Source organism: Musca domestica, unplaced genomic scaffold (genome assembly GCF_030504385.1).
Source record: "Musca domestica strain aabys unplaced genomic scaffold, Musca_domestica.polishedcontigs.V.1.1 12, whole genome shotgun sequence".
Taxonomy (NCBI): domain Eukaryota; kingdom Metazoa; phylum Arthropoda; class Insecta; order Diptera; family Muscidae; genus Musca; species Musca domestica.
This window is the reverse complement of record NW_026712155.1, coordinates 3,370,312-3,397,218: the sequence shown is the minus strand read 5'-3', so window position 1 is coordinate 3,397,218 and position 26,907 is coordinate 3,370,312. Positions and strand designations below refer to the sequence as shown.

General features: G+C 34.3%; 1 protein-coding gene across 1 annotated transcript in view; it reads right to left on the bottom strand.

Annotated features, from left to right (window-relative positions):
• The window catches only part of LOC101895293 (neuroligin-4, Y-linked), a 93,714-nt gene that overhangs the window by 22,759 nt on the left and 44,048 nt on the right, over positions 1–26,907 (bottom strand). Inside the window, exons 3-6 of the mRNA XM_011296964.3 lie at positions 9,141–9,410; positions 6,277–6,474; positions 5,702–6,082; positions 5,515–5,551 (exon numbers count right to left, since the gene is read on the bottom strand). Coding sequence (XP_011295266.1) covers positions 5,515–5,551; positions 5,702–6,082; positions 6,277–6,474; positions 9,141–9,410 — 886 coding nt within the window. The remainder of the gene's footprint in view (positions 1–5,514; positions 5,552–5,701; positions 6,083–6,276; positions 6,475–9,140; positions 9,411–26,907) is intronic.

The window sequence follows — 26,907 nt, the reverse complement described above, 5'->3', positions numbered from 1 at the left end:
GAAAATTTTTTCTTCAAAAAATACATCCCTCCTTCCGTTTGTAACATCCTTAAATATTCATTGTAGACCACATTTAGTATAAATATTCGTAATCAGCATAAAATTCAAAGACGATTTTATGATGTCCGTCTGTCTTTTGAAATTTGGCAGAATAATTTTTATTGTTTCTAGGATGGTTAGTATTGAAAATGAGATATATCAGTCCACGTTTTGGTATAGCCATCATATAACGAAGCGAGGTGTATATTTTGTCAATCGTTCAACCTAAAATGTTCTAAAAAGTTACAAGCACTTATATGACCCTTAATAATACCCTCAGCCATATGGCTACGTAGATTATGTATCATGTGATATGACCAAAACGTGCCTCATCGATATAACGGGTTTAGACCCTTGGTCTCTTTGGACCAAATCCGTTTCAGGACATTTGGTGTCGATATAGCGATGCCCGTTCGTCTGCCTGGTGCGCACTATAACACCAATTATATTATTATTAAACTTAGATGGAGTTCGGAGATCGGCACTATCGGTCCACTCTTTCCAGTACCTCCACCACAAAAGGTCGTAATTACAAAAAAAAAAAAATATATTTTACTGCATAGAAAGAGAAGTTATAATCCAAATTTTTTTCAACTCTGCAAGTCGTAATATTTTCATAGCTGATAGGTCAGGTGAGAAAATAGACAATATCGGTCCACTCCATCAAGTTCCTCCCCCACAAAGGGTAAACATTTTGAATTATTATAACTCTTATAAAATGTGATGTACGAGTCCGATTATATTCAAATTACATGCATCACAATATTTTAATTAATCCAAGGTCTGGTATCGAGGTGGAATATATCGGTCCACTCCTCCTGCTACCTCCCCCACAAAGGTTCAAAATTTTGGATAGCCATTTTGCTCATAAAACGTGAAATTCACATCAGATTTCCTTAAAACATGGTACATCTCAATATTTCTCTTAACAAAAGATCTATTATAAAGATGGTAGAGTGCGGAACATTCCTTCTGGGACCTCCCCAAATAATATGCAACATTTTGAAAAACAAAACGCCCAAAAAAGGCGAAATAAAAATCAAACTCTCTTCAAACTTTTTTGCTAACACAAGATCTGTTGTGAAGATAATATATATCTGCAAAACCCTTCTGGTACCTGACCCACAAAGGGTCACAATTTTCAATATTTTTTATGTCTCATAATTTGCGAAACAATTCGGAGATATGATACAACTTGCTATATATAAAAATACTTCTCTCAACCAGAAACCTAAGATGAATATGGAATTTATGATTTCGCATGAAATTGGATATAAATGTTCGATTTTCTTTTAATATTGCCCATACCAATATTTTTAGATAAGGCATGAAAATGGAATATTTCGGTCAACTATATCAGGTACCACACGCAAATCATTTAGGTCCCATACGAAATTGACAATATTGGCACATTAAATTATCCATAGAGGATCAACGATTTGAATAATCATAACAGAAGTCAAAATATGTTTTAATAATCGAACATTAGCTGAGAGTATACATCTGTCGGCAAATCGGATTGATACTTTTTAATTAGTTTTTACAGAAACTCAAAATGGGGCCAGTATTTACAATACGAAACTCCGAAAAAAGTCGAGTCGAAAATTTTTGAGGTAGTAAAATAACCTGCAGTAGTTTCATAATTTAATCGCAGTTCATTGGGAAATTTCTTTTTAGATTTAAGGAAGTCTTGTTTTTTTTTAATTATGAACTCTTAAGAATTTAAGAGAAACATTACAAGTGAAAGGAGAATAAAAAGTAGTTCCAATCCCTGGTAAAAGACTTTTCATTTTTTTTAATGTTGGTCTTTTAGGCAATATTTTTATAGACATTATATATTTTTTTTCTAAAAATAACAGCAAATAAATTCGGTAAATTCATTCCACCTCTACAAACAAGACAGGGTTAGCGTTGTTTTTCCCTAGAACAACCATAAACTTATGTGTCCTTCATCAAAAATGTATTTGAAAATTATGTTTGTTACGTGCCTCTGTCATATTTAGATTTAAGATTACATTTTTGTTTTTGCTTTATTACACGTTGTGTAAATAAGTATGCCAACGCCAGCGAGCGAGCCAGTCAGCCAACAACCCTTGTCATAATTTGTTTCTGATTAGAGGTGAACATGGACTTAATTGGACAAGCAATGTTATTACAATCATGCCTTTTTATGCTGGCCTGGAAAATTTATAGAATCAATTAATTATTGTAGCGGGTTTAGTTTATATTAATTATGGCATAACTAATTAAACATAAATGTGCAATAAACCACACACACACGATAAACATACTCCCTACTCCCGTTTTGACCTTTTGGCTGACATGCCTATGTTTGCTGTCATATTAGGTGGAAACGAAAGGAAAATATTTGTGTAGCATAATTTAAGTTGGCTGGAGTTATTATAAATGGGAGTAAGGTTTTCAAAAGGTAACGTGTCCATGATGGCATTTTGTTAAAATAGAAAGGGACATTTAAAGATTCTATGATATCACACTATTATGGAGTTTAAATATTTGAATTACTTTGAGGCTGGAAATTAATAATATCTAGGTATTTATGCCATACTCATACAGCCAACCAAAAAAATTAATTACATTGGCCCATCTGTATGTGTGTTCTGGCATATGATTAAATCACAATATTGCATGCTATGAACTTTGGTCTTGTTGAGGTGAACAGTTTATGCTGATGTCCTTTAGTGGTTTGAAACCCTTTAAAATTACTCACTCTCCCTCTCGCATGAACCCACACAAACACACACACTCAGTTACACGCCTAAAAGCACTCACATACACATGTTGATTTAGATTAATGATGATAGAACATGTTGGACCCTACCTACGTGTAGCAAAAACAGCAACAACAACAACATCAAGTGCAACATACTTGACATAATTTTGTTAGCCTGGCGCATGCACTTCGTTAAAGAAGAATAATTTTTGGGTGGCAAGTGATGCTGTTAAATTAATATTTTTAATTAATTAAGTGCAGTGTGGAGCAGCATTGCTCGGCAAAGAAAAAGGTGGCCAGCACACACACCCACCCACACACACAGATGTTGCCGCGTTGCTGATGATATATTGCAACAAATTAGATGACACAAACGCCGAGATAATGATGTGCGGAACATTTTAATTTAATTTTGACCTACTTCAAACCGCGACGGTTGTACCGCATCGAAAGATTACTTCAAAGTTATGTTATAATTGTAATTAATCTTCATCAAGGTAGATTGTGTTGTAATTAATTATTGGAATTTGATGAAAATGAAGGGTCGAAGAGCAACAATTAAGAAAGTGAATAGAAAGGGAGAGGATGTAACCATTTGGATTAATTGAAGATGTTAATGTGAGAAGGGTAAGGAAAGTAAAAAAGACGTTTTTCAAAAAAGGAGAAAACATGTCCATCCGTTCGTCCGTTTTGTAAACAAAGTACAGGTTGCATTTATTCTCCGATTCAGATGAATTTTTCCATTTTTTGTTTTGTCCAAGGACAAACCGCATTGAAACGGATGAGAATCGGTCCAAATTTAAATTTAAAATATATTAGAAAAATATATATCTTCGTCCGATTTCAATATTAAAGTGCGTAATATGTGAAAATTTATTTTGGTGAAAATCGGTTCAAATTTAGCCTAGAAGCACATGCTTCGAATTTGGTGAAAATCGGTTAAAATATGGCTACAGCTTCGATGTGATGTTTACGTCCCTCATATTCGATATATGCCCTCCAAAACAATGATATTTGCACCTGATATCGCATATAGCTCAGAAATACCTCTGCTAACTTTTATCGACATCGTTTGAGTTTTAAATGTAGCTCCCAAATATGTCTTAATCCCATTTCAGGTTTATTGTAACCAAATGGTTAATATCCCAAATAGAGTGGATTTTGGAACATACGACCGAATTCAGCCTTGTGGATGACTTCGACTTTGGTGGAAATCTGTTAATGGCTCCCATAAGTATGTTTGGTGGTAACAGGTATCAGATACTGCTCAAATTTTATCGAGATGGGTATATTAAAGTTCGTCATTCCATTTGTAATTCTTCGAAATAATAATTCTGGCCTAGCTAAGTATACAGGGTAAGATAAAAAATTTCAAAAATGTCAAATGCCATAATTTTTAACAATTTTACGATTAATACGAGCGGAGAGCGACCATCGGCTGTTATGGCGGCCCACACCATCACCATGGCCGGCACTTGAGTTCTGGTGGCCAACCGAAGGTGCACATTTTCAGCTGACCTCTTTGGAAAGTAAACACGATAATTTTGTTTAAAAACCACAAAAGATTTATTTACATTTAAATGCTGGAGTGCTCTAACGATAACCACTTGTGGTTTTCCAGCCAAATATAGAGAAATCACACTATCACGCTTGAATTCCATCACGAATAACTTTTTTCTAGAAAATTCTCACCAAAAAGCTTTTGTATGCTTGTAAACAATACAACTGGAATAATTTTAATAGCTATCGGATGAGTGCCTTAGAAATGACAGCAGTCTGAAGTTGGTTGCAGTTTTTTCATCTCACCCTGTATGTGTAGTGGCGTAAAGTATCATATAGTTTATATATTTCGTAGGGAATACCCGATATTTTCCGAACATAGGTCAATATTAGACAATGTTGTAGCTTGGTACACCCATCGGTTAAATTTAAAAAAAGTGTTAAATCATGAAAAAAAAACCATCTGAATCTACAGATGAACACCAAATTTTATACATCGTAATTTTTATAATAAAGTCTAAAATATCTCTCAACTGCTCCACGAACTTTGGTTTGACCTAATGGCCCCGTCACCATATTCTAAGGGTGTATATATCTCGACAACCCTCCTGATATATATTCGCTCGTTTCTTCTGAGACCGGTCTGTGCATATGAACATATCGAATAGAGGCAGATTGACTCAATTGCAAGCCTCTCCACCAAGAATCGGGCTCTAAATGCTATCAAACTTTGAAATTGCTGATCATTGTTAAATACATAAAAATTACAAATTGTTCAGATTGTAATTTAACCAAAAAATTTTCATAAACTCAATAAAAAACTCTGATTAGTTCCATTGGCCTCATTTGAGTTTTCGCTGTCTACGAGGTGCAGGGGTTAAATTTGTGCTATGTTTCTTTTAATTTCACTAAATAACACTCAATTTTCCTTCAGACAAGAGAGCCTAATTTATCATTTTATAAATGATAGAAATATTCCAAAAATGTTTCCAGACACTTTACTCAATTAAATTAAATCTCAGGAAATTTTGATTCAATTTATAACAATTAGCGCATTTAGCCGTCAAAAGTCATTTTAGTTAACAGCATTTGAAAAATGGTGAAGGTAAATCCTGAATAAAGAATTTAATAAATTTATCCCAGGGCGAGAGATTTTTGTCTTGTTCTCCACAAATACAACCAAACAGCAAACTGATGAAAATGGTAATTACAAAAATTCATTTAAAGAAATGGCTTAAACTTACCTCGACAACTTGTTAATGGCTGTTTTCCTCATTAAAACTGAGTAATTAATTATGCAGGGTTTTTTTTTTTTTTTTTGTAAATTGGAAATGGAAAAAAAGTTAAAAAAAAATTGTTGAATATTAATTTTCTTTTCATTACTCAATTGAATATTAAATTTATTACGCTTTGATAAACTGCCTTACTTACCAATATTCTCCAATTGTCCCGGTGTACCCCAACCACCGTGGGCAGCATTGCCCGCCTCGCCACCCAAACCATTGCCAGCTGACGTCGATGCCTGGACATGCATATAATTTGGCGGCGGTGGCACATAGTCACCGCCATCTATGACCACTCCATCTATGCTGGGGCCAAATGCAAAACCAAACTCGGGCTGTCTAATTGGAACACTTAACAACTGGTCCAGAGGTTTTTCGCGTAAACACTTCATGAAATGGGCATGCGGCAAATCCGGGGCACAGTTCACGTGATGGGCCACAATGGCGGCATATTTGGCAGGATTACTGACTAACGACCACGGTGCTAAGCCCGAACCTGACATTAGTATGGCTCGATTGAATAGTAAACCTGGTGTGTGTGCCAACAACAAAAAAAGAGGTGAAAAAATCAATGAAAAACAATTATGGAGTGAGTTGAAAAACCACCACAAAACGGGCAGACAGACAAAATATGCAAAATAGCATACAAATAAGGAAATGTATATTATTTTAAATGTAATTCATATACTCGGTTTGTGCCTATGTAACTGCAAGCCGACATACCTTCTGGCACAGCCATGGATGATATGAGGAAATGTACACAAGCTGCACCGGTGCCATGGCCAGCCAATGTAATACTTTGCGGGTCGCCACCAAATGAGGCAATATTCTCCTTGAGCCAATGCAAGGCGGCAATGATGTCCATCAAACCATAATTTGCTGGCAGTTTGGAGTAGCGGTCTGTGTTGGCATTGAGAAAACCTGAAGAAAAATAGAGGAAAATTGTGTGTTAATACCACTGGAGTGGAAAAATACTTTCATAGAGGAAAGATGGAAATATATTCTCTGTTAATTGTTTCTCTTAATAATTTCTCTGTTAATAATTTCTGTTAAAAATTATTTTCAAACATTTTCAAAAAAATTATATTGTTTTAAAATAATTGATTTTTATGAATTGAAAATTGGGAAAATGTCCTAATAAAACATAAATTGAAGTCAGATCAAGTTTGAATGAAATTAGGAAGAGATAGTTTTAGGCTACATAATGTGTACATTAAATTACTTAAACTTTGAGATATTGACCATATTGACCATTCATTTTACATGTCAGAATCTCTAAATTTAGATAAACTGCCTTTTTAAGAACAGGCCCATATATTTAGTCTACTGACCAATTGTAGATCATTTTGAGATTTGAATACAAATTTTCAAATAAAACTGGTTATAAAAGTCATCCCTTAAAAAAGTTCGTTATTAATTGGAATTTTGAAAAATATTGAGACTTCGACTCATTTTAGGAATTTTCGAACTAAAGACTAGTAGTTAATGACTTTTTAAGGTTTTAGACCAATACAATAAATAATACCGTCGCGAAAGCTGGAACATGGAATTTCAAAATCTCTTTTATTAGAAAAATTGTTCAATACAGGGTTTTCAGTTTCTAAAAGGCCGTTCCTGACTTGATACAGAGGCATATATAAATTATAAGCGCCGTAATATTTCTATCAAATTTGGATGCCTATAGAAGATGTCAAATGTTCGCCAAGATGTATGTCTCATAATACATGGTAAACTTTTCTTAAAACACAGAACTATTACCCGGTTGAATAGGGCAATCCTTTCGTATATCTTCCATTTTTCGGAAATTGTTACTGAATTGTTTATACCCTAGTATGGAGGCTGATTTAAGTTCGTCATTCCGTTGGTAACTCATCGAAATAATAATTTTAGACCTAACAAGGTATAAATTCTTGATCAGCGTTAAATTCGAAGACGATTTAGCCCTGTCTGTCCGTTTGTCCGTCTGTTGTAATCACGATAGAGTCAAATCGAATTAGATAAGAAGCTACAATTTTTCACAGATCAATCTTTTGTCTGTAGGCAAGTAATGGACGAAGATGGGCAATAACGGTCCACGATATCGTATAGCCCCCAACCCCAACAACGGTGCCCGCCGAGATTCGGTATTTTGATGATTGTAGCCATCATTTTCAACGGAATTGCCCGAAAATCCACACAAGTAGTTCGGTTCGGTATTTTGATGATTTTAGCGTCATTTTTCAATGGAATTGTCTGAAATTCTATAAAAGGATATTTTTAGGAGTTCTTTAATCCCCAGGAATAGAACTATCTATATAGGTCCACGATATCGTATACCCTCCTACAATATCAGAACATATTTTTGGTACATCCCCAAAACACGTTCGAAAATAAAAAATAATCACAAATCTAATAAGGACAGAAATGAGGTACCACATTTTCAATATTTATACCAGAATTAGACATAATGTGAAAATATGTTGGGTTCCATAGATTGTGTGTATACATCCGACAGAAAACTACTGATACGCTCTTAGTTGTTTCAGATTCCAAACACCGTTTCAAAACAAATTCAATATAAGTTTCTAAAAGGATAAAAATTCTACGTTTACATGAAAAATGAAATAAAAAACAAAAATCTGTGCTGTTCTTCTATTCAGTATAGTTCCCAATCATGGCCTTGCTGATATTTGATGTTTCAAAAATTGTATTTCCAAAAATACCATCCAGAAAACCTTTCATTATCTGTACAAATTTTGAGAGAAGCTCCATAGGTGGGTCCTTGTCACATTTTTCACTTGAAGTTGTTGGGTAGAACACATCTTCGCACAAATAACTCAATCTAGTTAAGGGTTTGTTATAGGTAGAATTGAGTCAATCTAGTTCATAGTTCAGTACACCAGTTCCTAAACGTATAAGTGATTTCATGTATATTATATCACTCATACGCAGAGTTTTCGTACAAACGACATGAGTCCACAGAATTCGATAAGGAACTATGTCCTTCGACCGAACCAGATTGGCTCAACTCTACTTATGGCCCCATATAGCGAAGCCCCCAATTGATAAAGTTCAGGCCAAATTGGACAAAGTAAAGGACTTCAACTCAATATTTATGTTTATAGTCGATAAATAATAAATCTGGCAAAAAATATTCAGATTTTACAAATAATAGCACAAGCCGACATTTGAACCCCATTTTGGATTTTTATTAATATCTGGCATGTCGAAGTTTGATCTCCCAATTTTCTACAAAGTTGCCTGTACTTGGTATTTAAAATTGGACCTATGAGACAGTTTTACAGATAAAGGCATTTCGATATACCGACAATACTGGTCGATTTTAACTGCAGTAAGTTTACGGGTTTGCGAATATAGCTCATGTGACGGATATGCCATATGTATTTACTACCCCAAAATAATTTATCAATTCCAAGACACCCCATAAGATTTCATCAAACACTGAATATTCTTCCAATACAATTTCCCATAAAAGTGTCCATAATATTAATACCAGCCATGTATTGAAATAACTCTTAAGCCAAAATCTTAATGGAAGCAAAAAGCATGTCACCATCAGTGACAAGTACAATAACAGCAACACTTACCCAACAGACCCAATCTGTAGTTTATCGTCACCACTAGCATCTGACCAAAACTGGCCAGCACAGAGCCGTCATAGGGATTACCACTATTCCATTCATATGATTCGCCGTGTACGAACACCATGACGGGCAGTTTGGCTTGCGATGAGGACGACGACGAGGACGATGATGATGACGACGACGATGAACTGCCACTGGCACCGCCATTGCTGCCACCACTACTTGAGGACGATGATGAACCACTGCTGCTGGCTGAAGAATCTCTTGAGGCAACTGTAAAGATGTTAGAAACAAAGAGAAAATAAATTAGAGGACTGTAAGTGATAAAAATCGCTTAAATAAATGTCTGTCCGCAACATTCCATCCAAAATGAATTGTATGTGTGTACGTATGTATGTGTTAGGTTATAGCTTAAACTTTGTTTAGTTTCCTAGGCCCATGGATAAATGTAGCAAGATAGGCTAGCAGACTGATGGAGATAAAAGATACAAATAAATGTCCGTCTAACTTGAGAGACATTAATTAATGTTGCTGTGAATATTTGTTGTTTTTGTTTCTGTTTGGCTTTGTTATTTGATTAAAAATGTCAGCTGTCAATTAGGATGCGAATTTAGATATCAAAAGTCTTATTGTTTTCTCTGACCCTTCCACGTCCAATGTCAATGTGAATATATTTTTATTCTCTTCATACATTATTCCATCTGTCAATGTCAGAGAGTGGTGTTTTCCATGCTCTCCACAATATTTAAATTTGTTTTTTTTTTTATTTTGTTTTTGCAAAAACACAGTGGAGGCATTTTTAATCAGTTGTTAATAGAAACAAAAAAACTGGGTTGAATAACTCGTCCCCAAAATATTTTACGGTGTGGAATGCAGTGTAAATGTGTGTGAGGTTTTATTGTATATCATATTTCATTTAAGCATATTAAGCGAAAAGAGGATTAATTTTTTTTTCTATATTTAATGTGTGTATTATAATTTTTTTAACGCAAAAATCATATAGCTAAGAATTTTTTTATTTCAGTGTATTTTATAAAACTGAAAACGTTTGTTAATAAGATTTAAATATACATAATATGTTTTTAAATCATTTGCGTAATTTCATATTTTTACATGTATATATATTACAAAATTCCTGCACTTCTGATTTAATAGACAGTGATGATATTAAGCTTTGGAAAAATATAATTTGATAAATTGACAGGGGGTGTATCCACCTTAAACTTGTTGGGGTAAAGACCTTGGCATAGCTAGAACTAGAAATCGAGATTTACCTTTATAGAAGGACAAAACCATAAGAAAAGCAGATATGACCCATTTTTAAAACCAATGATTTGTTCTAAAGTAATCTATATAAATTTTCTAAGCTCTATGATAAATTTTGCGAAATGAATCGTAAAATATTGATGCCTTTTTTATACCCTACACAACAAGGTGGTCAGGGTACTATGTCTTTGTGAATTTGTTTCTAACAAGCAAAAAGAAATGAGATAGACCCATAGTTCCTTTTGATGATCTGCATAGAATCACATTCTTAGTCGATTTATGCATGTCCGTCCGTCTGTCCTGTATTTTTGTAAACAAAGTACAGGTCGCATTTATTTCGAGATGAAATTTTGCACGAGTCGTTTGTTTGACCCAAGGACGAACAAAATTGGAAATAATCGGTCAAAATTTAGATATAGCTCCCATATATTTTTTCATCCGATTTACCTTTTTTGTGCGTCAAACGTGTAGTATCAGTATGGAATTTTACACATACGGCCTGAAATTAAGTGTGCGAAATTTTTCGAAATCGAATCAGATATAGCTATAGCTCTCATATATATTTTTAATCCGATTTGTTATTTTTGTCCTCCGCAGCCGTTAAATAGACTCTGTATCAACGATAAGTGGGGTGTATTATTAGCCCAAATTGGATAGAATTTGGTACTTATGACCAAATTGGGTTTAGAAATAAGTGTGTCAAATTTGATCGAAATCGGTTCAGATATAGCTATAGCTCCCATATACATTGTTCATCAGATTTTTTGAATTTGTCCATAATATGCACTCGGTAGGAAATATACCAAATAAAACTCAGAAATACCTTTGCCAAATTTTATGGAGATTTGTTCTGATTTAGATATAGCTCTCATATATATCTATCCGATTTCAAGTTAATTGTGCACCAAATGGGAAATACAAGCCCGAATTTAAAAAACCTATATAGGGTAAGTGTGCCTAAGTTCGGCATGTCCCAGTAGTCGGCACTTTTTATTTTTAAGCCCAAATAAATGAAACTATTATAACTAAATGTATTTTGTTTACTTCAAATATGTTGTCAGCTACCTTTGTGTACAATTTCGCTAAGAAAAGATGATTTATTTTAATAAAAATTAAATTTTTGTCTGTGAAGGTCTTCAACAATCCATATTCTTAAGAAAAGTACAATAAAGACGTCGAATCAGTTTAACTAAACAAAAATATTATATTTTAATGAATTAGTTTATTATTATTATTAATTATTCTTACAAAAAAAATTGGTATGCCGACTGTTGGAACATGTCATACCGACAATTAGCAAGTGGTGCCGACTACTGGCAAAAAAGCATTGTTTTAATAAAACTACAAATTTATGAAATTTAATAAAAAGTTATTAAGACTTTATTTATTATTGCAAAACTATACAAAATTTCGAATCTGAATAAATTAACTTTGTAATAATTGAAAAGTTCCACTCAGAATGGTGAGCGATTAAAAACGCGAAAATCCTAAAAGTGCCGACTACTGGTACACTTACCCTATGCCTTGGCAAATTTAGTAGAAATTAATTCTGAGGAGGATATTCCTCTCATGTAGTTGTTTCGTTAGACTTTAAATTGTAACTTTAATAATAGTTGGTCTGATTTAATTCTCACAAATTCTCCAAAAAAAAAAACTTTAAATTTTTATGTGAAGCTCTACTAAATATGTCGGCCCCGCCCGATTTTAAGACTTTCTTTACTGCTTATTTTTCACATGGTAAAGGCTATATTTTCAAGTTTTTATATTTTGCATTTTTTTTCTTCTTTTCTTTACATTGTTCCTTCATTACCCATCGACATTGGAAATCCAATTTATTTATTTTTTTTCTGCAATTTTCTTTATGTGGCTTCACTGGATTTCATATGTCAAAGCATGTTTGATGAATTAAGCCCCTAAAGAATGACAACCTGAACAAGGATGTTACTTTATTTATGAAAAAAAAAAACAAAGAAATAAACTAACCGTTGATTTGTGGTTACGGATTCAGTTTCAGAGAGGTTTTTAGATTTAATGGAACGATACTCTGACAAAAATAAATAAAATTATTAATGGAAGTGAATTCCCAGAAACGTTTATTAAAACCTGTTAGAATACAAAACAAACACTAAAACATAATTCTTATTTTAGCCATAGAGGCCACCTGAAGGTGGTCCTTATAAACGACCAAATGAAAATTATGTAGACCGACAAGGAGAACATTTTTATCGACCATATTAAGAGTGTTGCTAGGACATACTTTCTATAATATGCCAAAGTGTATCAATCATGTGATATGCCTCTTCAGATTTTAGTAACTATTTTCGGGCAATTTTTCATAAGAAATTTTGCTTTTCTTGTCGCAGGCAACCATCTCCAATATTCTAAACAAAGATAATATATTTCCAAGAAATTTGAAACCGAAACTCACTACAATTTATTGATTGATACAAAAAGAAAAAAACTTCCCCCCCATTTGTTTTATCTTTTACTTTGCGGAAATTGAATTTTTCCACGAAGTTTATGGTCAGTGACCTCTGTGACAAGTTACCCCTATGCATTTTCCTAAACACACACATGCACGCACACCGCTATCAGGGAATTTGCATTATTTATTCCACAGCCTATTCAAATATTTACTCACACATATTTCGAAATAATTCATTCTTGCGAATATTACTTTTAGCCAAATTCTTTTGAAATTTATTGATGGAATTGAGGGGGTGATGATGAGTTTTTGTTTTTCGACTTTTTTATGTGGCGCAAATTTATGTTTATTGCGTTTTCGTGTACAAACAACATAAATGTTATGCGACTTTGATTGCCTTATCTAAAACAAAAATAAAAATAAGAAACAAAAAGGAATTTTTCTTAAGAAGATTTCTTTTCTTCCTGTGCGATATGTCGACATGTGTTACTTTTCCCTACGTAGGTTGTGGCAAGTGGCGTATTACAATTTCAGTAGAAATATTTTCCATGTTTTGTGAATGGCAAAGAAGAAACAAATATTTTTTGCTTAATTTAACCACAGACTGGCAGGTGACATTGTAAGAGCAATACTTATGTTTTCAACAAATTCTATAAAAATTATTTTAGAAATTAAAAGAAATCACAAAAAGGCAGAAAAATCGGAAAAAATCCCGATTTTGTTCATACAGGGTGAGATGAAAAAACTGCAACCAAATTCAGACTGCTGTCATTTCTAAGCCACTCGTCCGACAGCTGTTAAAATTATTCCAGTGACAGCTTATTATATTGTTTACAAGCGTACAAAAGCATTTTGGTGAGAATTTTCCAGAAAAGAAGTTATTCGTGATGGAATTCAAGCGTGATTTCTTTATATTTGGTTGGAAAACCAGAAGTGGCTATCGTTGGAGCACTCCAGCATTTACATGTGAATAAATCTTTTGTGTCTCGTACCATCGTTCGATACAGTGATACTGGTAGCATAGCCCGACGTCAAGGAAGTGGACGGAAAAACACATCAACATCAGCAGATATGGTTCTAAAAGTAATGAAGCGACTCGTTCGAAACCCACGTCGCAGTGTCTAAAAAATGGCTCGTGAGCTGAACATATCTCAATATTCCATTCGGCAAATATTTAAAAATGAGCTCGTTGTAAAGCCATTGAAATTCCAAAAAGTGCAAGAACTTATACAACGGAAAAGAGTTAAAGATTTGCTACGCTTGGTCGAAAGTGGTGAACTGCAGAATTTGGTCTTCTTCGATGAGAAAACATTCGTTGTCTAGCAGTTTGTAAACAAACAAAATGGTCGTGTTTACTTGCCAAAGAGGTCAGCTGAAATAGTGCATCTTCGGTTGGCCTCCAGAACTCAGGCGCCGACCGTTGGGTGATTGTGTGGGCCGCCATAACAGCCGATGGTCGCTCTCCGCTCGTATTAATCAACCGTGGCATCAGAATAAATGCCGAATATTATCGCGAAAATATTCTGTAGGGTGTATTAAAGCCTTGGGCACACAATCATTTTGGCCGCAGACCTTGGACATTCCAACAGGACCATCGCACTCAGTACGAGCCATCCAAAAATGGTTACAAAATGAGGTTTCTCGCTTCATTTCCAGCGTACAATGGTCACTAAAACCTCCGGATACCAATCCATTGGACTATTGTGTCTGGAGTATTTTGGAAAACAAGATTGGCACTAAAAAATACCAAAGTGTCGATCACCTTAAGCAAGCGCTTCGCCGGGAATGGGCCAAAATACCGCAAAGCAACATTCGGGCAGCGTCTTACGGTTTCATTGGCCGTTTAAAGGCCATTATTCGTCCCAAATGCGACCGATTCGAACAAATCTAAACTTATTCTAAAATTTGATGGTATTCCCGACATTTTGTGCTTTCATTCAATAAAATTTTAAAAAAATGTAAAATTATAGTAATTGGCTTTGTTGCAGGTTTTTTATCTCACCCTGTTCAATCCCTTGTCTCTTACCTACCACTACTGGAGAAACATCTATGTGAGAAAATACATTTTCCTTAAATTTGTAAATAATAACCCATCTAAAAATAATAATTAATCAATATATCTTAAATCAGGCAAGAAGAATACATCCCCTTAAACACACACCCACCCATTGCAACAAAACTCACTTTGTAACTTTGCAATTTTTCAAAAAGTTATTTCAAATTATTGTGCAATCTTTCAAAATCTCCTTGTTCAGCTTTGCGTGCTTGCAGGCAAGCAAGCCAGCAAGTGGAAGAATGAAAGAAGGCCAAACAATACAATTCGTGATCGTCTTCGAATAGAAGGCAAAAGTGTTCCTTTTTAAGCAAAATGAGAAATTGTTCGCTGGCAAAGATGAAAAGTTCTTTAGATTCGTGGCCAATTTTCTTCGGTGGTTCGTGAGTGTGAGACAAAGCACTGCACATTGCAGCACAATGGTGAACGTGTGCACTGGTAGCTAACTGACTGACTGACTGCCATTACCATTGTGCCTGCCTGGCAATGTGGCCTGGCCTGTCTTTGTGATTTCACACACAATCACCTAGATGCCGAATTCATGCATTCACTTTCGAATAACATAGTTTTTCTTCTTTCTTTTTTTTTTTTTTTATCTGTATATTAGTGTTTGCGTGCTTTCATTCTATTTTTCCATTTGTTATTTTACACTCACACACACACTCGCACTCTCAAATGCTCATTACAGAAATGGAGGTTATGTGATGAGTGTGTGGGAGTGCACATCGAAGTCTATTTTGGTAAGCAAAGAAATCGATGTGCATTTCAAAGTGGTGTTTGTGCATTCGAGTATGTCTGCGTAATATGCTCTGCAGCTGTGCTATTGACAATGCAATCGAAGCAAATGGCTTTGCATTAAATGAAATTGTGCTCAAAAGAAGCTCAACTGCTGTTTTTCTCCATTTTATTTCTATAGATTGGCCATATCAGCAATGTAGCGAACAGTGGCGGCTATAATTGATTGCAATTTGTTGTAATGAAATTTAAAAGGAATTGGTATGGAGAGAGAATGCTGATGGGAGTTATTTTATCATATATTGTTTTCGTAACAAGAAGTGATTAGAGATTTTGCTGAGTCATTAAAATAACAATGTATGCCACGTTTTTGAACGGTTTTGCTTCGCCTTTATTCGATAACATCCAAGCGAATGAATCAAGCTGGACCTATGGAGGAGCATATATTTGTATTTTTGTTAGCAGATAGAATATATCGTCAAGTAACACAGTTTCGACAATTATATATGTATTCAAAAGAAAGACAGTTATAAATTTAGAAGGAAGGACAAAAATATTAAAAAAATTTTTTTTTAAGATTTTGTAGAAGAGAGTTTTTATAAGAAAAATTCTGAAAATTCGTAAGAAAAATATTTCTTATTAAATCTTTGATTTTTGTCCTTAACGCCATTGTGCAATTTTTTTTGAAGAAGTCCATGATTTTTGTGCTGCAAGACAATTCAAAAATCGTTTTTAGAAACCACGATTTTTGGTTAGGACTTTCATAAAAAGCTTTTTTTAAACAGAATTTAAATTAAAAAAAAGCAACGTTTGGCCGGCCCGATCTTTTAAAACCCTTCACAATTTTTAAGGATCTTGAAAAATCAAAAAAAAAAAAACAGTCGGAAAATACCACTTAAATGAAAACCCGTTATATGGGGGCTATATGAGGTCGTTACGAGCTTCAAAGTTTAAATACGAAATTTGAACCATTCCGGTCAAAAATATCATTAAAATCATCAAAATACCGAAAAGGGAAGTATGTGCCGTTATATGGCGGCTATACGATATCGTGGACCTATGTAGAAAATTATCTTCCAGGGGGTAAAGTACTCAGAAGGAACTCCTATTACGAATTTTCGGACAACTCCATTAAAAAATTTAACTACAATCATCAAAATACCGAATATCGGGAGGTACCGTTATATGGAGGATATTCAATGTAGACAATTCTCTTACAGGGGGTAAAGTACTTAAAGGGAACTCCTGGTTTGGATTTTGAGACAATTTCATTGAAAAATTTTGTTTAAAAGAGTAAAGTACTCAAAGGGAACTCCTCGTTTAGAATTTCAGACAATTCCATTTAAAAATATGGCTAAAATCATCAAAATACCGAATATTTGGGGTACCGTTATATGGAGGTTATTTGATATATTTCATCTTCGAAACTGTCTTTTGTCTGCAGGCAAAAAGACTGATCTGTGCAAAATTTTACCCTCCTATCTTTTTTCATTTTATATAACGTGATTACAACAGAGGAGACGGACGGACTGACAGAGCTAATCGTCTAATTTATTTTTCGCTGATTATATTCTTGATCAGATAATTTGTTTGGTCTAAAATTATTATTTCGATGAGTTACAAATGAAATGACAAACTATACTATATATGGTGGAGGGTATAAAAAAGCAGATAGCTAGGCGGGTCGCCATTTACTAACTCTAAATATAAATTTTAGATAATTCTTTTGAAAAACTTAGTTTCGAATTCATTAAAATACCAATTATTGGGAGGTTTCGTTACAGGAAGTTTTTTGTCATAGGACTCCAATACAAATTTGATACATTTCCGGTGAAAAGTGTGACAAAAATTGGCAGAAAAATACCGAATATGTGGAGGTATAGTTATATTGGAGCTATACGAAGATGTGGACCAGTATAATCGATTTTCTCTCATTGGAGGTTGTATCGATTACAAACACCATATGCCAGATTTGAAACAATTCCGGTGAAAAGTGTAACACAAAACGTTAAAACTCCGAATATCACGTATTTCATTTATGAGGGAAATACGAAATCTTGGAGTATTACGGCCAATTTTCTGCCAGAGAAGTTGCTGTCGTCTATGAGCTCCACACTCTTGAGCTCCACACTCTTTGATATAATTCCGTTGAAAAAGTGTAAAAATACCGAATATTGGGAAGTAGCGTTATATGGGGACTACACGAAGACGTGGATGTGGAAATACAGGGTATTTGCAGTCATAGAAGGTAGTACACATGGCGCACTCCAAATAACAAATTTGAAAAAAAATTGGTCAAAACTGCCACAAATAGCATCAAAATAACGAATATCTACACGTAGTCAATTTTTTCTTATAGTCAAAATTCCGAATATAAGATATTACATTGATGAGGGCCCATTGCAGACAATTTTCTGCCAGAGAAGTTTATGAACTCCAAACTTCAAGTTTAATATAATTCCGCTGAAAACTTTTAAAAATACTGAATATAAGGAGGTACTGTTATGTGGAGACCACACGAAGACGTAGATTTGTATAGGAAATTTTCAGTCATAGAAGGTAGTACACATGGCGAACTCCAAATAGCAAATTTGATAAATTTTTTGAAAACTGCCACAGAAATCACCAAAATACCGAATATCTGGAGGTAAAGTCATATAGGGTATTTACCAAAACTTGGACCTAACAATTTAACGCTATCTTGAAAGAAATTTCCTATATAATGGGAATACATATTCCCAATGTGCAGCAAATTCGGTTTGAAATTGTGGCTAAAACGCCCAAAAACTGTCGGTACTGCTATATAGGACCTATGACAAAACCTGGACCAATATAGCTTTTTTTCAATGCCAAAAGTCCTGCAGAGCTAACACACATCCGAGTACAATTTTATCAACCTAATGCATTTTGTTCTAAAGCTAAAGTGATTTCCACAGATAGAGAAGCTGAGGGTCGGACATCTTTAAATTTATACTGAATTTTATGCTGGCCAAAAATATAAAAACTTTGTGGGGTCTGAAATGTATGTTTCAATAAGTTTAAAGACATTCGGACTCTGATATCACATTTTATGAGAGTTATTAAAATTTCAGATTTTGACTTTTTTTTTGACAAGATTTAATTTAATGACTGGGCCAATATTTTAATTTTCATACCTCATTTGAGTCACATATGAATATAATGATCATTTCGGAAAACATATGGTACTCCCTTCGAGATATATAAATACATATACTTTTTACTTCATTATCACATTTGAAGCTAATAATATGCAAAATTGAGGAGTTTGAAAAAATTATTTCGAAAAAATTGTTGATATTGTTTTGGGCGATGCACGAGAAGAGTTGGTATTTTTTTAATCAGACCTTGGTTTGCATAAAGATTGCTAAATATTTTACCCATATTCGTATAAATTACAGATTTTTGTTGTCAAAAAAGCAGAGTGTGTACAAGTTTACAAACGAAGCCAAACATACAGTTTAAAAAATATTCAATATATAAACCCTATTCCGTATTTTTTATTGAAAATATATGGCTGCAGTTCAGAATGTACATTGCTCGCAAGTAGATAGATAACACATAATCACCTTAATTATGAAATAATATAATCCCATTATTTTAAAAGTTAATGTAACAGCAATTGCATTTCTTCTTTATTTCTAAAATATTCCCATAACCTCTTACTTATACCTATTTCGGTGCTCAACTTTACCAATCTAACGAAATTTTCAAATATTTTGCACAAAGTTATGAAGATTACTGTTAAGACCCTTTAAAATAATTGCAAATAGTACTCTAAAACTTAACCAAAACAACTTAAATCGATTTGAATAGCAAATAATAAAAAAAAGAAACCGTTACACAGAAAAACTTTTCAAACAAAAATTTTTGGGGGAAAATATGTAAAAGGAATAAAATTTACGTTACTTTTGCATAACACGCACACACACACAACCACATTTATCATCTACATATTGGCTTTGTGTTCGAACATTGTACTTTTCAAAAGTAGAAAATCTTATGAATGAAATACAAAGGAAATGAGGAAGAGCACACGCACACAAATGCAAGCATAAATAACTGGAGAAGTAAGGCAGAAGAACAAGAATACAGTCGTTTATCAAAGCGTTAAAATGTTTGTTTTGTGTTCAAAGCCATACCAACCTTCTTCACAACTTTGCATACCGTGCCGGGACGAAAAAAAGGAGGAAAACAAGGCATTTTCTTTTTCTCGTCATCTTTCTTTTTTTTTTGCTGCTGAATTAAGGCATACAAGGGTGTCTTCGAATTCCAATTCCGAGTCTTCAAACATTCATATTCAGCATACGTTCGCTCACTCGTGTACCACCTCAATGTCAATCCTGTGCAGTGACATTTCTTAATGGCATTTCATTTCTCAGAGAGTCTTTTAAAGTGAAAAACATTATCACAAACACCCGACCAACAATCACGATGTTGGGGTTATTCACACCTCTTTGAAATTTACTGAATCTTATTTCGTTGCGGATATGTGATTTTTATCATGAAAATGTCAAAATGATGAAGAGAGCTGAGGTGGGGTTTGGGGGATGAATGGTGGTTTTTAGAAGAGGAAAAGTAAAAGACAAGGAGTTATGGTTGATTTAAATGCCATTCGTTTAAGAAAACCTCTATGGTTTTTAAATTAAGTGGCATTAGAAAAAGCAAAAACATGTCAAATATCGGGGCCATTAAATATATTTACAATCATACATAAATGTGTTATTTATGGTTTTCTTGGTTTCGGGGTGTAGAACACTTTTGGTGGTTTTACCAGTTTTCGAACAGCGTCAATATATTAAATGAAATTACACGAAAAGTGTGAAAAAAAAAATATTTGCTTTTAGGAAATCTTCAAAGTGAGATGAAAATGAATAAATTTGGAAGTACATAACCTTTATTCTATTTGTATGGGTCATATTCTTTATAATTTCTAAATGCTTACATATAAGTTCTTTAAAGTTTGTCACTTCTTTTCCACAAAATTAGAATAATGTGTTAAGGGTAAAATTCGTTTTAAATTGAAATTATAAGCAGAACTTCAACTATTTAAAAAAGTTACCTCCAAACGGTTTGAACCGGCGGGACCAACTACAGGGTGAGATGAAAAAACTGCAACCAACTTCAGACTGCTGTCATTTTTAAGCCACTCTGCTGCTAAAATTTTTCCAATGACAGCTCATTTTATTCTTTACAAGCGTACAAGAGCATTTTGGTGAGAACTTTCCAGAAAAAATTATTCGTGATAGAATTCAAGGGTGATAGTGTCATTTCTTTATATTTGGTTGGAAAACCACAAGTGGTCGTTAGAGCACACCAGCATTTAAATGTGAATAAATATTTTGTGTCTTGTACCATCGCTCGTTACCGTGATACTGGAAGCGTAGCCCGACGTCAAGGAAGTGGACGGAAGAAAATAGCAACATCAGCAGAAATGGTTCGAAAAGTAAAGAAGCGACTTGATCGAGACCCTCGTCGTTGTGGCCGAAAAATGGCTTGTGAGCTGAACATATCGCAATGTTCCATTCGGCAAATATTGAAAAATGAGCTCGGCGCTGGCCATGGTGATGGTGTGGACCGCCATAACAGCCGATGGTCGCTCTCCGCTTGTATTAATGGACCGTGGCATTAGAATAAATGCCTAATATTATCGCGAAAATATTCTGGAGGGTGTATTAAAGCCTTGGGCACGCACACATTTTGTCCGAAACCTTGGACATTCCAACAGGACTCAGCACGCGCCACCTAAGAATGGTAAAATGAGGTTCCTCGCTTTATTTCCAGGGCACAAAAGCTATAAAAACCTCCGAATACCAATCCGTTGGACTATTGTGTCTGGAATATTTTGGAAAGCAAGGTTGGCACTAAACAATACCAAAGTGTGGATCACCTCAAGCAAGCACTTCGCCGGGAATGGGCCAAAATACCGCAAAGCAACATTCGGGCAACGTGTGACGGTTTCATTGGCAGTTTTAAGGCCATAATTCGTGCCAAAGGTGACAGATTCGAACAAATCTAAACTTATTCTAAAATTTGATGCAATTTCCGAAGTTTTTTGCTTTCGTTCAATAACATTTAAAAAAATGTAAAAATTATGGCGTTTGACTTTGTGGAATTTTTTTATCTCACCCTCTACACAAATGTATTACTCTTCAATAAACAGATGTCTAACATTTTTTTTTTAATTTTTGAAATGTAATTATCTTTTCCGAAATTCACTATCGAACTATAATTTTTATACAATCCCAGTTTACCCTTGAAAAATCAATGTCCACAAATAATTTTTTTTTTGCGCAAAACAAATATTCAATCAAACCCAATTTATTTAATTGTAATTTAATCCAATTGTAGCACAATTATCCTTTGATTCTCTAACACTTGTTGATATTTCAATCCAAAAAAAAAAAAAACAAACTAAAATCCACCAACTTCCTATTCCTTATACTAAAATTGACGCTATTTCCGAAAATGTTTTGCTATCATTTAATAAAATTAAAAAAAAGAAACATGTAGAATGTTACTGTATTGCTTTTTTTCTACTCGGAGGAGTACTCTCGAACAAATTTCACTGTTTACTTTTATTTCAGTGAGATTCCCATTAGAAATAGGGCTAAAAATACAAGGCACCTGTATCGCAGTTTTTAAAAGTTCTCGTCGCAAAGTGACCTAAGAGGACCCCCTTCAAAAACAACCCTTTGTGTCTCGTTTGAGGGTTTTCTACCGAAATTATGCTCGTAGGGCTATCAGTAGTATTGCCGAATACGCAATATTTCTGATGAAGAGGGGGAACTTGCTCCCCCTATTTAGGTTAATTTTCGATGCAAATTTGCAAAACACAGATACGTTTGTTTCTAGTTTTTAACTCTTTTTTCATAAGTTCTTCCTGTATAGTTTTGTTGTACTAATATTGTATATTTTGTTGTTATTGTCAGTGTATTCTAAAATGTTTATTTCCAATATTCGAAGTTATAACAATTTACCGGAGAACATATCCCAATAACTTTTACATTTAAAAATAATTTTTATTTTTTTTTTGTCTTAAAAAAACCCTCATCCTTTCTAATCTTCTTATACATGTCCGAATCGAATTACACATTTTCCATAAAAAAAACTAGATTTATCAACTTTTTAACTTAGCTTTCAATTTGAGATGGAAAATTGGATTAGGGTTTTATTAGTAAGTTAAACTTGTTCAATCTTGCTTTAAAAAAACAACATTGGATCTCAGAGAAAAAAACTGTTTAGCAAATTTTTGTAAAACGACAGCAATTATTTGTTTGTAATTATTTTCAAAAAAAATCTGCTTTACGGAGTTTTTTAATCTTTAAGGATTACATGTAAAATTCCTTTTAAAAGGATTAAAGAATACCATTTCAAAAAGATTTCAAGGTATTATAACATATTTCGAAGATATAACATATGTTATTACAAGGACATAAATGTATGTTTGTAAATCTGTGATAAATGATATGCTCAACAACTTTTGAGGATTAGTAGATTTATTTGCTTTCAATGTTGAAAAAAAGTTTAATTAATTGTTGTTTTCACATAACTTTTCCTCGGAAATCTCTTCCGCATAAATGTCTAACCAGATATGATTTTAGATAATTCGTAAATCCTGTCATAGATGTGGCAACACACCCCAAGTAGAACGTTCCAAATCAATGCACGCGCTTGTCATTTTCAAGAATCTTGGTAAATATTTTTAATTTCTTATTAAACTTCTCAATGACAAAATTTCTAGCCACAAAATACTTTGCCTTCATACCCCCATCCAATTCACAAAGGTCGCCAAAGGGAAAGGATAACAACACCAAATTCACTGACGTTCGATAAACTTGGTTGGCAGAAATCTGAACAACACGAACCCAGCCACAAAACATGCAAACACCATTTAAAAAACTTTCAACTTTTGTCATCTTATGTCGTTCGTACATGTTGGAGGATGTTACAACATTTGCTACTTTCTCTTTTCTTGGAGGGCTGTGGCAGGCTACTGCCATCCCCTAGTTCCCCGAAATGTAAAGCAAAGTTTAGCTAACTAACGCCCAATTTGCTGTAACTGGTACCAAGACCGCCTCTGCCAGGGGAGGGAAGTTTGGGGTATTTACTTGAACTCTTCGAAGAATGGGAAACTTTGTTATTTGTTTTATCTTTTGCTTTTCTTCAAAATAACCAAATTGCCATTCTGAGCTATGGATAGATGATAATAGTAGTTGTGTTAGTAGTACTACTACTACTTTGTAAATATCCGTTTTTACATAAATAAAGTTCATGTATTTTCGGTATATAATAAAAGACAATACAAACACACAATCTAAAAATATTGTTGTTCCTAAATGTATTGTAATAATATTGGATAATATTTAGAAATGTTAAGGAAGAGACGAGGGTTGGGGGTGGGGAAATCTTTTATTTACCTACACATGTTCATGTCAATGGAATTGTGTGAAGTTGTTCCTCGCCTAGCAACCATGTATATTTAATTAAATTTAATTTAAATTTTGTATCTTTACAATTTTCTTCAATTGTGGCAAATACTGTCAGCCCACAGCAACGCAGAGTTTGACAAATAGTTTTGGCCTGATATTTCATTACTTTGATGTTGTGACATTTTGAAACTTTTCAATATAATTCGCAATTATCTATGTCTCCTTGTAATTGGCTTGGCTGATGCCAAAGTAAACTGATACTGGTTGTTATGAAGTTTATTTCGCTTTAGTCTATGAGATATTTACTTTGTCGTTTGAAATCTCATCACTCGGATTCTGAGAATAGCTAAATTACATATTTTTCTGAAGGAACATAAACTTTATGCTGTACATACATATGTATTTGTGTGGAAGAGATTCCCGGAATTATTTATGGGTCATATATAATTTGTTTTGTATTTATTAAAAAGTACAATAAATAACATAGTTGATGCTTTAATAATTAAGATGATATTGAAAGATGAAGTTATAGAATCGTGAAAATATGTAATATTTATGTGAAAATCTGTATAAAACTTTGAATGTTGTTTAATACAGGTCCTTTTAATGCAGATTTGCTTGAACATCCATACAACTTTAGAGGAGAAAAATTGTTTCCAGACAGAGAGCACGTTTCTCTTTTTCACTCCGGTCTGAATCTTGCGAGCGAGCGGGACTGCTCGAAGCGTAGAAGTTGTATATAAAGTTTACTCTTCAACCCTTTTTTTGTTTGAAAACGCCACCAAGTAACTTCTCTTTGAAAAATTACAGTGGGATCCGAACCGCTCGAAATAGAGTCAGTGTTTGTTCTACGAGTAAAATCGAGTTAGAAAAAATATTTCTTTTACTGATTTGTGTCTGCGTGTTGGGACAGATTAGCGACAATGGTTTTCAACGTGTTTGCTTTTGTCTTATTGCTGCTGTGATTTAAGAGAATCGTACATAGAAATACAACAACGGTATGACAAACACTATTAAACGTTTGCTCGGCAGGAGTAGAATCTACTCCTTTTCGAACGAATTTGGCTCCCAATCCAAATACGAGCGTAGTATGCTGAGATGTGTGTTTGGTCTGCAGAAAATTAGTATTGAACATAGTAAAGACCCCCGATATTGGAACCTCTCTATGTTTGGTATTTTGATGAAAAGCCACTCGTCCGACAGCTGTTAAAATTATTCCAATGACAGCTCATTATATTGTTTACAAGCGTACAAAAGCATTTTGGTGAGAAAAGTTATTCGTGATGGAATTCAAGCGTGATAGTGTGATTCCTTTATATTTGGCTGGAAAGCCACAAGTGGCTATCGTTAGAGCACTCCAGCATTTAAATCTGAATAAATCTTTTGTGTCTCGTACCATCGTTCGTTACCGTGATACTGATAGCATAGCCCGACGTCAAGGAACAGCAACATCAGCAGAAATGGTTCGAAAAGTAAAGAAGCGACTTGATCGTCGCAGTAGCCGAAAAATGGCTTGTGAGCTAAACATATCGCAATATTCCATTCGCCAAATATTGAAAAATCAGCTCGGGGTAAAGCCATTGAAATTCCTAAAAGTGCAAGTACTTACACCGCAACTGAAAAAAATAAACTCAAAGAAGCTAAAGAGTAGCTTCGCTTGGCCGAAAGTTGTGAACTGCCGAATTTAATTTTGTCCGATGAGAAAACATTCGTTGTCCAGCAGTTTGTAAACAAACAAAGGGGTCAGCTGAAAATGTGCACCTTCGGTTGGCCACCAGAACTGAAGCGTCGACCATGGTGATGGTGTGGGCCGCCGATGGTCGCTCTCCACTCGAATTAATTTATCGTGGCATCAGAATAAATGTCGGATATTATCGCGAAAATATTGTGAAGGGTGTATTAAAGCCTTGGACACGCAAACATTTTGGTCGCAGGTCTTGGTCATTCCAATAGGACTCAGCACCATCGCACTCAACACGCGCCACTCAAGAATGGTTACAAAATGAGGTTCCTCGCTTCATTTCCAGCGCACAATGGCCACCAAAATCTCCGCAAACCAATACGTTGGACTATTGTGTCAGGGGTATTTTGGAAAGCAAGGTTGGCACTAAAAAATACCAAAGTGTCGATCACCTCAAGCAAGCGCTTCGCCGGGAACAGGCTAAAATACCGCAGAGAAACATTCGGGTAGCGTGTGACGGTTTCATTGGCCGTTAGAAAGCCAAAATTCGTACTAAAGATGATCAATTCGAACAAATCTAAACTTATTCTTAAATTTGATGCTATTTCCGACATTATTTGCTTCAATTCAATTAAATTAAAAAAAAAAAATGTAAGAATTATGGCGTTTGACTTTTTTGCAGTTTTTTATCTCACTCTGTATTTACCCCATATGACGGTACCTCCCTAGATTCGGTATTTTGATATTTTTGCGACATTGTTCACCGGAATTGTTTCAAGTTTCGTATTTGAATACTATAATTTCTATGGCAAAAATTGCCTAAGCACATCCACCCCAATATAGAATTGTTAAGATTTTAACAGAATTGTTAACGGATTTTTTTTTGAATTTCCAAATAAGGTATTATAATGTAAGGTATAATTTCCAAAAAAGGTATTTTTAAATAAAAATCGAAATGAAGCGTATTCTATTATTGTATGGGACCCATATATTGAAGTGTTCAGACGTGGTGGAAAAACATACGTTTTTGGAGAAACTAGCAACAGTTTGCAGAGAACCTTAAAGAAAACCTCTTGATATATGCCACTGTTTATGGACAATGTTGCGTATGATTGTTATTATGAATATCGTATACGCCAAATTCTACTGCATCATTGTGC